General features: G+C 23.9%; 5 protein-coding genes across 5 annotated transcripts; 2 read left to right on the forward strand and 3 right to left on the reverse strand. All coding sequences in view use genetic code 6, as the record gives it.

The window, feature by feature from the left end:
• Nucleotides 1–502: 502 nt before the first annotated feature.
• Nucleotides 503–4,307, forward strand: TTHERM_00417960 (H-type lectin domain protein; the record flags this gene model as incomplete). The annotated part of the gene is made up of 3 exons (XM_001007259.2): nucleotides 503–519; nucleotides 647–4,164; nucleotides 4,225–4,307. 3 exons carry the CDS (start codon nucleotides 503–505, stop codon nucleotides 4,305–4,307), a joined length of 3,618 nt encoding a protein of 1,205 aa, XP_001007259.2.
• A 1,413-nt stretch (nucleotides 4,308–5,720) lies between these two features.
• TTHERM_00417950 (transmembrane protein, putative) lies at nucleotides 5,721–6,176 on the forward strand (the record flags this gene model as incomplete). Its single annotated transcript, XM_001007258.2, has 1 exon — nucleotides 5,721–6,176. Exon 1 carries the CDS (start codon nucleotides 5,772–5,774, stop codon nucleotides 6,174–6,176), a length of 405 nt encoding a protein of 134 aa, XP_001007258.1. The 5' UTR covers nucleotides 5,721–5,771.
• A 435-nt stretch (nucleotides 6,177–6,611) lies between these two features.
• Nucleotides 6,612–8,111, reverse strand: TTHERM_00417940 (phosphoesterase family protein; the record flags this gene model as incomplete). Its single annotated transcript, XM_001007257.1, has 1 exon — nucleotides 6,612–8,111. The coding sequence occupies one exon, from the start codon at nucleotides 8,109–8,111 to the stop codon at nucleotides 6,612–6,614; it is 1,500 nt and encodes a 499-aa protein (XP_001007257.1).
• Nucleotides 8,112–10,353: 2,242 nt separating this feature from the next.
• TTHERM_00417930 (phosphoesterase family protein) lies at nucleotides 10,354–11,853 on the reverse strand (the record flags this gene model as incomplete). The annotated part of the gene is made up of 1 exon (XM_001007256.1): nucleotides 10,354–11,853. One exon carries the CDS (start codon nucleotides 11,851–11,853, stop codon nucleotides 10,354–10,356), a length of 1,500 nt encoding a protein of 499 aa, XP_001007256.1.
• A 1,103-nt stretch (nucleotides 11,854–12,956) lies between these two features.
• TTHERM_00417920 (phosphoesterase family protein) lies at nucleotides 12,957–14,459 on the reverse strand (the record flags this gene model as incomplete). Its single annotated transcript, XM_001007255.1, has 1 exon — nucleotides 12,957–14,459. The coding sequence occupies one exon, from the start codon at nucleotides 14,457–14,459 to the stop codon at nucleotides 12,957–12,959; it is 1,503 nt and encodes a 500-aa protein (XP_001007255.1).
• Nucleotides 14,460–15,278: the final 819 nt, after the last annotated feature.

Consider the following 15,278-nt stretch of genomic DNA (forward strand, 5'->3'; position numbering starts at 1 on the left):
ACTAATTAAATAAAAAAATGATCTTTTATGTTTATCAATTACATTAATTAATAATGAAAGTATTCATGAGAGTATGTTTCATAAGAAATTGAAGTAACCAAAATTGAACAAATCAATATTTATGAATATAGAAGTGAACTTGTAAAAGAGATGAAATAAGGCATACAATTTATTAAATTACCATTCACTATTAATATTGCAAATTAAAAAGAATTTGAGCTAATTGTTAAATAATAATGTGTATTATACCTTTTTACTAGTTAAAAAGTCTTTAATGATGTTTTATTTGTTTTTATATATAGTAAAATAATAAAGACCTCAATCATTCTAACAACGAACAAATAATTTAATTACTAATATATGAGCAAAATAAATAGAAAAGCTTGTAAGTAGTTTTAATTAAATAAAGAGTAAAACCTGCCTTTTTCATAAAAGTATTTAGTGTTTTTATAAAGACGACAACAAGGGCAGATTATTATATAGCTCAAATCAAAATAAAAAAATGAAGTTCAAAGAAATGTACTTTTTTATTACAATTTTAAAACTCCGTTTATATATTTTATTACCTATTTAAATTTTTGAAATTTCAGCTTATAAAAATATTTATATGATTAAAATATGGTTAAATATGTATTTTATAATTTAGATAGAAGGCGATATTTAAATGTTTCATCTTTATTGCCTGTCATTTTATAGAAAAATTACATTCTTAGTATGTTTCTAGTGATTAAGTGTTTATTAATGATGTTGAACTCGTTTCTTACAGCAATCCTTTAGTTCTTAGTTCAACATAGCAATCTGATATTATTACAGTTTATTTTAATGTTAATTTTTAGAATACTCCCAAGATTATTGTAGGATATAAATACATAGATTACGATCACAATTCAAATTAGAAGAGTTTTGAAATGGTTGTGAGCAATATAAATACAAATAGCTTTCAATTGTAATTTATAAAGTACTAAGATACTAAAGTTTATAGAATTATAGCTACTTATGTTGCTATAGATAGTAATTATGCTTATCAAAATTAAGTCACTTTAAATTTTTAACCTTGGCCCTCAAACAATCAGGTTACGGTTAGTACCTAATTCTCAAATTAATCTATAGATGTATCTAAAGTATAGAGAAAGGCATTCGGATTTATTTAAGGTATTATTTCAAACACTAACTTAGGTAATATTTAAGTTTAAAATATACAAATGACTGTTTAAGTTAGCACTAATACCATAGACGTAACAGCTATTTAAAATGATTCTTAGTAATGTATTACTCAAATAAAAGTAAACTACTTAGAATTTTATGTAAATATTACAAATCCTTACTATGATCTTAAAATAATTGTTGATTCTACATATTTGGTAAATAAATCTTATAATATTGGCGTGTATCCTTCATAAGCAACTTTAGATTTTAATAATAATGCTGATATTTAAGGGGTAGTAATAGCTTTGACTTCTTATAATGTTCCCTTAACTACTTATTCTGCTAGACTAAATATGACACTTGTAAGTTACACAGCTTCTAATAAGATTTTAAATTACTAGTATTAAACATGGGTAGATACTGTAATTTATAGTTTTGGATCAACTATTGCAGTTTTTAAAATGATTGACTGTTCATCAAATACAAACAACCCTGTAAATCATTCTGCTAATCAGTAATGTGTTAGTTAGTGTCCATAAGGATTCTCATTAAAAAAGAGAGATGCTTCTTAAGGCTTTTCTTATTGCCAAATCAATTCTTGTTCAGTAGCAAAATGTTAATTATGTAATTCAAACGGAGGATGCATTTTATGCTCACCATAAATGTATCTTTTTAATTATTAGTGCTATGCTTCATAACCTCCTCAAACATATTGTGATAATTAATTGAATTGTTATAGTTGTTTACCTTAATGCAAAAGTTGTAATAATAGCAGTTCTTGTACATCTTGTTTTAATTAATATTAATTTAATGGAATTTGTTATGATAAAAAGCCTAATAATACTTACTGTGATTAAAATTAAGTATGTACAAAATGCTAAGATAGTTCATGTAGTAATTGCGATTCATAAAATGTTTGTATCTCTTGCAATTAATAAAATCCTTACTATTTTTAAAATAAATGTTACCCTGCTTAGTAAGACTACACTTATTGTGACTCCTCCAATATTTGCTTTTCTTGTAATCCTCTCTGCCTATATTGTTCTGGACCTAATAGTAATTAATGTATTCAAAGTTGCTCAAATGGTTTTGTCTTAATTAATAATAAATGTCAGTGTCTATAGGCAGGGTTTGGCTATGATCCAGTTAACTAAAATTGTGTACAATGCAAATAAAACTTATGTGCTGATTGTTATGGAGATTACACACAATGCCAACAATGCTAACCAGGATCGGCATTCAATCCATCAAATAATTAATGTGAATGCTCTGATCCATTATATTATTTCGATATATTCTTTTAAAAATGTAAAAAAAGCTCAGTTGCAAATTGTAAAGTATCTTCAAAAACAATAGATTAATGTATCTAATGTAATGATGGCTACTTTTTAAATAAAAGTTCAGGTTAATGTACATATTGTACCAATAAAACCTTTACAGATAATTAAAACATATGTAGGCTTTAATGTAGGTAGAATTGCCTTGTATGTATAAATGCAACTGATTGCATTTAAGAAGAAGGTGCTAACAATAGCAATCAAAATAATAATAATAATAACAGTAATAATAATAATGGTAATAATGGCTCATCTGGTTAAGTAAAAAACTGTCATTATTCATGTGATAAATGTTCTTAGTCTAACTCCCCTAATTCATGTTTAACTTGTGCTTCACCTTCTACTAGAGTATATAATCCTTAATCATTTTAATGTCTTTGTAAGGTAAGTTACATAGATGATGGAAATGCTGATTGCTAAGAGTTAGTAGATTTAGATAGCTCCATTTTCAATTCTTATCAAGTAGCTTTCTATATTTCTTTTGCTTTATAGAGTATTTTCGTGCTTGGAATCAACTCCACTAACTATTAACACATTCTCATTATTTAACAATATATTTATTTATTAACTTTCTTCCCTTCTTTCAACAAAAACTTACAATTCTATCAACTTATATCTCTCTTCCGATATCTAAGTATATTTACCTTATTCGAGAACATATAGCTTATTTCTAAAGCATCTTATTCTCTAAATTTATTAATTATATTTACTTCCGTCCTTGCTGTTAGTGTATTGATAGCCTATACATTTCACTTTGCTCGATTTTCGTTTGCCTATGCAAGTTATTTTAAATGGAACTTGATTTTTCTTTCTTCAAGAATAATCTCTCTTTTTTCATTTGTATTAATTTTTAATGTTTTCCTCAAATAATAATAGTATACAGATTCTCTAACCTTAACTGTAGTCTTGATATACTTATTTTTCTATTTTATAAAAACAATATTACATATAAAAGGAATAATGAATGAGAATAATTAATTGTAAGAGAATTGTAATGCCTCTGGTTAATTAGACAATTCAACAAATCTCAAAAAAAATATAAATCTAAAATCAGCACTAGAAGTTTCTATGGAAAAACCTTAGTCAACTCCAGTTTAAAATTAATAAAATGTAGAAATAGAAATGATATAAAATTTTACATAATAACAGGCCTTAATTTAATCAAGAAATAAAAAAAAATTCATTTCTCCTTACTAAACTTTATTCTGTGAATTGGATCTAGAAATAAAATTCTCAAAGTACTTCTGGCTAATTGTAGAAATAAAAAATATAATAGTAGGCTTTATAATAGGATATTTTGGTGATAATATCTGGGCATATTATATCCTACCTGCAATTTCATTTATAAATATTATAATTCACTCATTCAATAAAACATAAACTGATTCTAAAAAAAGGAACTTAGTTTTCTTTATTGAAAGCATAGTCTTAATTATTTTATCCTTCTTCTGCTTCTACATTAGCTTAGAAAACTAATAAAGCGATTAAAGCAAAATAATTATTCTGATTATATCTTGCTGTATCTTTATTATATCTATTTCAATTATTATTTTTCACATAGCTATAATCTTAGATTATCTTAAAGACAAATTAGATTCTAAAAATACTAATAAATTACATATTTAGAATTAAACAAACCATCCTTAATGCAACATGAGAATGCAAAACTACTTTACAAAAGGTAAAATTTTAATAAATAAATAAACAAATAAAGTTTTAACACGTATTTTTGTAAAATTAGATTAAATAAACGCTATTCTTGATTAACCATCCTATTTTTCTAACAGTACATCATCAAGAAAAAAAAGAAGAAATAATTTTTGATTATACATAAATAAATCCTCATTCATTTTAACTATTATTTAATATTATTTTCTTTTAAACTAAATATGAATAGTAGCTTTATGTTAAATTATTATTTTACATTATTAGCAATTAAATAAAAACCCATTTCTAAATTTTCTAAATTAATAATAAAAGCCTTATAATAATTTTTCTAACAAGCTTTTATCAATACTTTAAGTTCTAAAATAAAAAGTTAGCAAACAAATAACGATATAAAAAATACTAATTATACTAGTTTAAAAATTTAATATAAATTCTAATAAAAAATATAAATAAAATATTTAATTAAATTTAGTTTTAAATCTCAAATAATTTAAAAATTTTATGAATTTTATTAATTATCTTTTGTCAATATTCCTGTAAATATTTTGTATCCTAACACTCCTTTTAATTATAATAATAGATATAGAATAAAAATTTACTTTACATAATACTAGCTATCTGCCTTTTATATTCCTGCATTTGAAATATCACCAATTCAAATATATTTATTGCTGATATTCCAAATGATTTTACATTACTAATAAAATTTTTAATCTTCTTCTTCTTTGTTATTTCCTAGTAATTATTATTTTTAACAGAATTTATAAGATTTATCTCAATACATAATACTTTTTAGAAATTTAAAAGTTAAAGTTTTTTTAATGAAATAAAATATTATTAACTAAAAAATAAAAATTTTATTGTTCATTTAAATTGAATGGAGTATACTATTATGCCTTTTATCCTTTAAATTTTATAATTTTAAATAAATTTTATCATTTTAAGCAAAAGAATTTATATTAAAAATTAAAAAGCTGATGTTTGCTTTGTTTAATATGTAAACAAAATTATATCGTATAAATTCTATAAACAAAAAAGCATCTAGAATGCTCCTAAAAATCTTTTATGTAAATACTAATCTTAAATAGGAAAGGCTATAATATCTTAACAAATTCTATTATAAAATTGAAGATACTTATATTTTTATCGAAAATTTCAATATTAATGTTAATTATAATTAATTTTAATTTAAACTTTAACCTTAAAAACAATCAAAAAGTATATTTTATAAATACAAAAATATAAATTAAACAATATTTTATCTTAAACAATTTTGGAATTTGTATTTTCCTTTCTATTAAATTTATTTCATTTATATGATTTTGAAAAAAATTGTATATATGATTGAGAATGACATTATTTTAATAATTTTATTTCTTCAATATAGATTTAGATCTTTTATTTACCGCTTATAAAAACATTAATTAACTAATCTACTAATTCTATGGTATATTTTAACATAGATAAAAGTAATATATGTTTGGCACTTTATTAATTTCGATATACAGATTTATGTATCAAAAAAATGAAATTTAAATTTGATTAATCAATTTATATTAAATTGATTAAAAAATAATAAAATTAATATTGATAAAAAACTAAATCATAGAATTAATAAAAATGAACTCAAAACCTTTATTACTTGGTTCTTTACTTGCAATCATCGCATTCAGTGGATACTTGTTGATTTCTGAAAAAACTTTAGTTAATTCTGATAGTGAACGTGCCACCTTTAGTGAATGGCAATAATGTTTAAAAGAAAAATGGAATCCATTTTGTAACTAAACTAAAGATCCTTAAGAAATTTAAAAATGCAATAATGTCTATAGCGGTATTACTTAGTGTGAAGTTCATAATGACGCTTGCAATAGATTTTTCATCTACTTTGAAGAGCCTGAAGAAGATGCTCCTCTCCCTGATTGCTTTTACTAATGTACTAAAGCATGCCAATAGTTTGCTACAGGTGATATTTATGCTGAAACTAATTACTAAATTTAACATTATGAGTGTGCTTACAAAAATTGAGTGAATATATATTCAAAAATAATATAAATATATTAATATTATTATAAAAAAACAATTTATAATTTATATATAATTATATTTAATAATTTTTAGAATTAATCAATAAAGAAATATTTTATTTTATTTCATCTATTAAAAATAATTATGCCTTTTATTTATTTATTAAGTCTATTCACCTCATCTAATCATATTAAAATTTTAAAGATTATTAAGCAACAAAAATAAGTTGATTTATTTGCCAAATTTTTATTCTTTCAAACAAAAATTTAAAGTATTTGGTGTATAAATTGAAAATAAAAATACACTTTTTAACTAATTATTTCATTCTAAATCTTATTTCTTTGGTATATTAATCAAGAAAATTAAAATTTACATAAAATTTAAAACAATAATTTATTAACATAAAAAATAAAGATTTAATAGTTTGATTTACAATCAAGAAGATAGATGTTTCATTTCAATTTCTAAAAATGAGGCATAATCTCTGAAAGTTTTAATATTTTTACCACAATGAGGATCGTTTGACCTATATTCTTTGCACATTCTTTTGACTTTTGAAACAACAGTAGGTTTAATGTTTCTTGAATAAATTTGAGCTACTTCAGGTTTAGTTGGAGGAGGAATATAAGCTAATTATGTAGGACAATCAGTTCTAGGAGAAGTTCTATTAATAATGTCATCAAATGTTGCTGCCCATTCAGTTCTCTTAGAGAAGTTGTATTCTAGATTGAAAATCTTCATTACAGTTGAAATAATAGAACTGTGTTCGAATTAAGAAGTGTTAAATGGTTTCTACTATTGTTGAGGCTCTTTAATTAGCAATCCTTTCTCAATCCAAGGAGAAATAACAATTGTAGGTACTCTGATACCAAGTCTATCAAAATTAAATCCTTCTGCATTCACTTTACCATCAGGATTAGGCACACCTTCTTGAGGAGGAGGTACATGATCATAAAAACCGCCATGCTCATCATAAGTAATGATAAAGAGGGTTTCATTCCATTTAGGTCCATTTCTAAGAGCTTCATAGACATTCTTCATCAATCTTTCACCTTCTTTAACACTATGATCAGGATGTTAATCATTTGGTAATCCAAATGATCTAGTATTATTCATATTAGGTCTAACAGTTTCAGTAGGATTGATGAATGTATAGTTAGCTAAATTGCCATTTTGAGCATCAGTATAAAACTATTCCATTTATGCTACTTTTGCAGTGTTATTGAAATTTTAATTAAAATATTCAATCCAAAGGAACCACTCTACTGGATCATCTTCATAATAATATTTCCATGAGAGGCCATTTTTTTCAAGAACTTCCTAGAGAGTAGTATTCTTTATTTATCCTCTTTCTTATTCGTTATCTACACATCCATCACAAGTTCCCATATGAACAAACATTCTATTAGGATTAGTACAACCAGGATAGCTGGAAAAGTAATGATCAAATAGAGCAAATTCGTTTGCAAGGGTACTTAAGATAGGTATGTCTTAAGGCAAGAAGCTAGTCATTTCAGTCAAACCATCATCTCCTTCTCTTTCAGCAGCAGCTACAAATCCCAACATATTAGGCTGTTACTTTAAAGAAGAATGATTTACACAAGGATCTTCAGAATTAGAATCTTAAGGCTTGTATACACAGTTAAATATTCTTTCTGTTGTAGTTTATGGCTCATGCCCAGGATCATAGGCACTGCAATCTTAAGCATTTGGCTAAACACATATTTTAGTTCCATTCAAAGAAAAATTACATTCATTTCCTGTTAAGCCGTTAACATTCTTATTACCATATTAGCCTCCAAGAGTCATCCATCCTAGTAGATGATCAAAAGAACGATTTTCCATCATCAAAACAACAATATGTTTAATTGGTAATTTTTTAGCAGTTAACTAGACCACTAAAATTAAGAATACTAGAGGAGAAAATTTTTTCATTTTTGATCAATTATAAATTAATTTATTTTGATATTTATTATATTGATTTAAATTGTACCATCATATATTTATTTGAATAAAATATGCTACTTTCTATGATTTTTATATTATACTTATCAATAATAATTACTTACTATAAATATAAATATCTATTATTGCTCAATAAATTTTATTAATCAATATGATATGTGGTCAAATCGTTGAGACTTCCAACAAATTTACATTAAATAATAATAAATTATAATCTATTTCCTAAAAGTTTTATTTACAACCAACAATAAGTTATCATCTTTTATCATTGTATTTTTAAAACTAAATAGATGTTATGTTTAAAAGAAGCTATATTTTCTTTTAAACTTAAATTAATATTTAGACAATCACAAAAAAGGGATAATTTTATTTTTTAAGGCAATCAGGAATCAATATTTTATGATCAAAATAAAACATAAAATATTTAGCAACAATATTTAAATCCATGAATGAATCTTCTTACTATTAAGAATTTACAATTTATTTTTTTAATCATTAAGGATACCATGCTTCTTTTGAAATTTTTTAAATAAAAATTTTATATTTGCAAATCAAGGAAAATAAAAGTTGTATATTTTGAAAAAAAAAGATTAAAAGCATTTATTTACATTTAAAAAATAATTAATTTTCAAATCAAAATTTTTTTTAGAAATCAAATATTATTTAATTTACAATTAATTTATAGTTTTGGAATATAACTTAAAAAAATTCTTATTTCAATTTAAATCTAATACTACCAGTAAGTAGAACAACTAATATAAAATAGATCATCAAATTAAAATCAGTCATTATACTTTTACTTACAAAAAATTAATTTAACATATTTTAATTTATTCGATTCATCTAATAATTTTATTAATTTAGTTAGATTATGAAAAATTAAATTTTAAAAATGATGCTTTTATAATATTTTAATTTCTAAAAAGTTTTCATATCCTCTAAAATTTAACATTTTCACCACATTAGAAGTAGTTTGGATTTTATTCTTTGCAAATTATTTTTACTATTTCTATAGCTGTGAGCTTGAAATTTCAAGAATATATTCTTTCAATCTCAGCTTTTAATGAGAGAGAAAGATAAATTAAATAAACAAGACAGAAGTTTAGTTTTAGAAATATGATCTTCATAGCAAATCATTCTATTTTCTTTGAGAAATAATATTTAAGACTCAATTATTTCATTTTTAAGTTAATCTAGCTAAAATTGAATTGAGATGTGTTAAAAAATTTTTTACCAAGGTTTAGCCTCATTTATTAATTAGCCTTTTCTATCCATGATTATTCAACTCTAATTCAAAGTCTTTCTAAATTAAATCATTCAGCATTGATTTTACCATTTGGATTAGAATTTAAAAATTATTTAAACGAATTTTATAAAAAGACAATCAATAGGTTAATTTTTATAATAACATCTCCATAAAAAGTCATTTTTTTGAAGAACTTCTTATAAAGTAGTGTACTTAATTTAATTAATGTTTTAGCTATTTAAAACAACCTTGAAAATTTCCTATAGGAATAATTATTATGTTTGGATTAATGCATCTAGTATAGATAGTGCTGTAATAAAAGTAGGTTTTTAGGGTAAAAAGCCCACTTATCTCAGTCAAACCACTTTATCAATATCTCTTGGCTGTATCAACAAATATAATTTAATATTTTAAATCCTTATCATATTAATTTATTTTTATTCTAAATTATTAATTATTTTTTATACTATGTCATTTAGTAAATCCAAAATATCTACTAAAATAATTGTGATTTCTTTCATTAAATATGAATCAGAAATAAATTTTTTCAAATATTTATCTATTCACCAATTATACCTTATTTTTTCAACAATATTTTAGATATAAATGTTAAATTTTTTACTTTGATATTTACATTTTATACATTCTTAGATTTTTAGTTTATTAAAATTTAGAAAATTATAAAATTTGTAAATTAAAGTAATTAAAATTAATCCATTTAGAATTAAAAAAAATTAACATTTTTGAATATATTATTAAGTAATAGAATTATTTACCAAATTTGTATGTTTCAAATAAAAAATTGAAGTTTTTCTAATATAAATTGAAAATAAAAATATGATCATTAATCAATTTATTTCATAATTTTATTATTTATGTTAACCAAACATAGTTTTATGTTATATAAAATACAAAATATTAATCAACAAACATAAAAAATATAAAATTCAATAGTTTTATTGACACTCAAGAGGGTAAGTGCTTCATTTCAATTTCTAAAAATGAGGCATAATCTCTGAAAGTTTTAATATTTTTACCACAATTAGGATCATTTGGCTTAAATTCTTTGCACATTCTTTTTACTTTTGAAACAACTGTAGGTTTAACGTTTCTTGAATAAATTCTAGCTATTTCAAAGTTAGTTGGAGGAGGAATATAAGCTAATTAAGTAGGACAATCAGTTCTAGGAGAAGTTCTATTAATAATGTCATCAAATGTTGCTGCCCATTCAGTTCTCTTAGAAAAGTTGTATTCTAGATTGAAAATCTTCATTACAGTTGAAATAATAGAACTGTGTTCGAATTAAGAAGTGTTAAATGGTTTCTACTATTGTTGAGGCTCTTTAATTAGCAATCCTTTCTCAATCCAAGGAGAAATAACAATTGTAGGTACTCTGATACCAAGTCTATCAAAATTAAATCCTTCTGCATTCACTTTACCATCTGGATTAGGCACACCTTCTTGAGGAGGAGGTACATGATCATAAAAACCGCCATGCTCATCATAAGTAATGATAAAGAGGGTTTCATTCCATTTAGGTCCATTTCTAAGAGCTTCATAGACATTCTTCATCAATCTTTCACCTTCTTTAACACTATGATCAGGATGTTAATCATTTGGTAATCCAAATGATCTAGTATTATTCATATTAGGTCTAACAGTTTCAGTAGGATTGATGAATGTATAGTTAGCTAAATTGCCATTTTGAGCATCAGTATAAAACTATTCCATTTATGCTACTTTTGCAGTGTTATTGAAATTTTAATTAAAATATTCAATCCAAAGGAACCACTCTACTGGATCATCTTCATAATAATATTTCCATGAGAGGCCATTATTTTCAAGAACTTCCTAGAGAGTAGTATTCTTTATTTATCCTCTTTCTTACTCATTAGCTACACATCCATCACAAGTTCCCATGTGAACAAACATTCTATTAGGATTAGTACAGCCAGGATAACTTACAAAGTAATGGTCAAATAGAGCAAATTCGTTAGCAAGAGTACTTAAGATAGGAATATCTTAAGGCAAGAAGCTACTCATTTCAGTCAAACCATCAGCTCCTCCTCTTTAAGCAGCAGCTACAAATCCTTACATATTAGGTTATTACTTTAAAGAAGAGTGATTTACACAAGGGTTATCAGACTTAGAATCTTAAGATTTATATTCGCAATTAAAAATTCTTTCTGTTGTTGTTTGTGGACCATGTCCAGGATCATAGGCACTGCAATCTTAAGCGTTTGGCTAAACACATATTTTTGTTCCATTCAAAGAAAAATTACATTCATTTCCTGTTAAACCAGTTACATTTTTATTACCATATTAGCCTCCAAGAGTCATCCATCCAAGCATATGATCAAAAGAACGGTTTTCCATCATCAAAACAACAATGTGTTTAATTGGTGATTCTTTAGTAGCCAATTGAACCACTAAAAATAAGAAAATTAAAGCTGTAAATTTATTCATTTTTGAGCAATTGTAAATTAATTTACTTTAATATTTATTATATTAATTGGATATTTATCTTCATTAATTTAGATGATTTAGATGTATTAATTTTTATTAAATTTTACATTATTCTTATCAATAATAAATGCCCACCATAAATATTAAACCTCTTTTGTTACTCATTAAATTTTATATTGAGTGTGTTAGGTGGTTAAATAATACACACCACATACAAAAATACCTTACATAATAATAAATTTTATATAAGACTTAATAGGTCTCTTATTTATAATATATAACAAGTAAGCATCTTTTATCATGTTCTTTTAAACGCTTTTTAAAATTTCAATCATTAGAATAAAATAAAATTTAAAGTTTAAATAAAATATTTTAATATTTTAATCCCACATTTTAACTTGTTACATTTTTTTATTAGTAATTTATTATTTAAAGATGCTCTAAATAAAGATATTTTAACTCAATAAAATTTTGAAATTCTAAATCTTTTTTAAAAAAATTATCTATTTGATTAACCTAACACTTAGATAAATAAGTATTTAGACTATCATATCAAAGGTATAATTTAATCATTTTTAATAAATACTTAATCAAAAATGAACGAATAAAATATTAAGTAGTAATTTTTATAAAAAATTTTCTACCTATTTTTATAAAAAAATAGATGATTCCTATTTCTGATAATCAATAAGTTATTCAATATTTTTAAATGAAATATATTTGAATAAATAATTTAAATTAGTAAATTTAAGATTATAAATGATTGTATATTTTTGATAAAAAACACCAAAAATATTTAACTTAGATTTATACCAATTTTAGTTTACAATTTAAAAAATTTAGTAATTACTATACATTCTTTTACATTTATTTATTTATTCTAAATTTTTTGTTTTGATATTGAAATTAAAATCCTTATTTAAACTTACTATTAATAAATCAAGAAGTAGATCAAAAAATATAAAATAGGTTAACGAATAAAAACGAATAAATATTCTTCTACTTATAAATATTTACTTTTACATATTTTGATTTTAATATATATTATAAATTTTTTTATCACAAATATTATTAATAAATATAGATTATAAAAAATGATATTTTCAATAAGAATGCTTATATTATATTTCTATTTCTAAAAAGTTTACATAATCTCTGAAAGTTTTAATCTTTTTACCACATTCAGAGTCATTTGGCTTGTATTCTTAGCAAATTCTTTTGACTGCATTAATAACTGTAGGTTTAACATTTCTAGAGTATATTCTTTCAATTTCAGCTTTTGTTGGAGGGGGAATATAGGTTAAATTAGCAGGACAGTCAGTTCTAGGTTCAGTTCTAGAAATAAGATCGTCAAAAGTAGCAGCCCATTCTGTTCTCTTTGAGAAATTGTATTCAAGGCCAAATATTTTCATAACAGTTGAAATAATAGAGCTATGTTCGAATTGAGAGGTGTTAAAAGGTTTTTACCAAGGTTTAGGCTCTTTTACTAACTAGCCCTTTTCTATCCAAGGTGAAATGGCAATAGTTGGAACTCTAATTCCAAGTCTTTCAAAATTGAATCCTTCAGCATTGACTTTACCATCTGGATTAGGAACACCTTCTTAAGGAGGAGGGACATGGTCATAGAAACCACCATGCTCATCATAGGTAATAATGAAAAGGGTTTCATTCCATTTAGGTCCATTTCTCAAAGCCTCATAAACGTTCTTCATTAATCTTTCACCTTCTTTAACACTGTGATCAGGATGTTAGTCATTTGGAAGACCAAAAGATTTGGTGTGATTCAAAAAAGGTCTTACGGTTTCAGATGGATTAATAAAAGTGTAATTTGCTAATGTTCCATCTTAAGCATCTTTGTAGAATTATTCCATATTACTGAATTTCTTGCGATTTAAGAAGTTTTTATTAAAATATTCAATGTATAAGAACCAGTCAATAGGTTAATCTTCATAATAATATCTCCAAGAAAGACCATTTTTTTCAAGAACTTCTTAAAGAGTAGTATTTTTAATTTAACCAATAGCTTAGCTGTTTTAAACACAACCATCACAAGTTCCCATATGAACAAACATTCTGTTTGGGTTAGTGCATCCAGGATAGCTGACGAAATAGTTATCAAATAATGCAAACTCATTAGCAAGTGTTGTAATAATAGGAACTTCTTCGGGTAAAAAGCCACTCATCTCAGTTAAACCATCTTATCCACCTCTTTATGCTGCAGCAACAAAACCCTACATATTAGCTGGAACTTTCAATGAGGCGTGGTTGACGCATGGATCGTCAGAAGTTGAATTTTATGCTTGATAAACACAATTATAAACTCTTTCTGTAGTAGTTTGAGGGCCATGACCAGGATCATATGCACTGCAGTCTTAAGCGTTAGGAGCAACACAAATTTATGTACCATTTAAAGCAGTGTTACACTCATTTCCTGTTAAACCGTTGACATTTGGATTTCCGTATTGACCGCCTTTAGTCATCCATCCAAGCATATGATCAAAAGAACGATTTTCCATCATCAAAACTACAATATGTTTGATAGGAGACTCTTTAGCAGTTAGCGAGACTGCGAAAATTAGTAGTATAAGTGCAGATAATTTTTACATTTTATAGTACAATTCTTTTATTTGTTTGATTTATTTTAAATAATATCAAATCTTTTATTTTATAACAACTTATTTTAACAAAGAAAAGTGAGAAAAATAAGCCCACCACTTAATCATTATTAGAAGGATATTTAAAACAATAACCAAAATATATAAATGATTTTTGTATAGTGGTATAATTACATATAGTTACATACTTAAGATTAGTTATGTTGGTTACTTCTTTTATTTTAAAACAAAAATTGATAAATAATTTCTTATTCATTTAGTTCTACTAATAATATAAATATACTACTAAAGAATAAATATTAAGTTTGTGAACCCTCTAAAACTTGAGATAAAAAAGCTATTTAGAAATATTATTGTTAATATTTCATAATTAATTTATAGGTTACATTATTAAAAATCATCTGAAAAATAATTGACTTAAGTTATTCTAATTTAAAAATTTAGAAATCAATAAAAATTTGTTTATTCAAATTGCAACAATATTAATTATATTCTTTATTATCATTTACCAAACATTTTTTCATAAAGAAAAATATTAATAATTATTTATTTATTTAAATTTATAAAAATCTAGACTTATATAAATGATTTATTTTATCCTTACAGCATTATTTAAACTAAAAAAATTTTTATAATTTTAAGATTGATAAAAGTTTTTAACCTCAATCAAGTTAGTATTGTAAAATAAATTAAAATTAATACAAAGAGAAAATTTAATATATTCAATTTATTTTTATCAGATTTTTTATTGAAAAGTATAAATATGTAACTAAATTTTTTTAAATTTAAAAGTAAATATTAGACAAATAA

Source organism: Tetrahymena thermophila, assembly GCF_000189635.1.
Source record: "Tetrahymena thermophila SB210 genomic scaffold scf_8254814, whole genome shotgun sequence".
Classification (NCBI taxonomy): Eukaryota; Ciliophora; class Oligohymenophorea; order Hymenostomatida; family Tetrahymenidae; genus Tetrahymena; species Tetrahymena thermophila.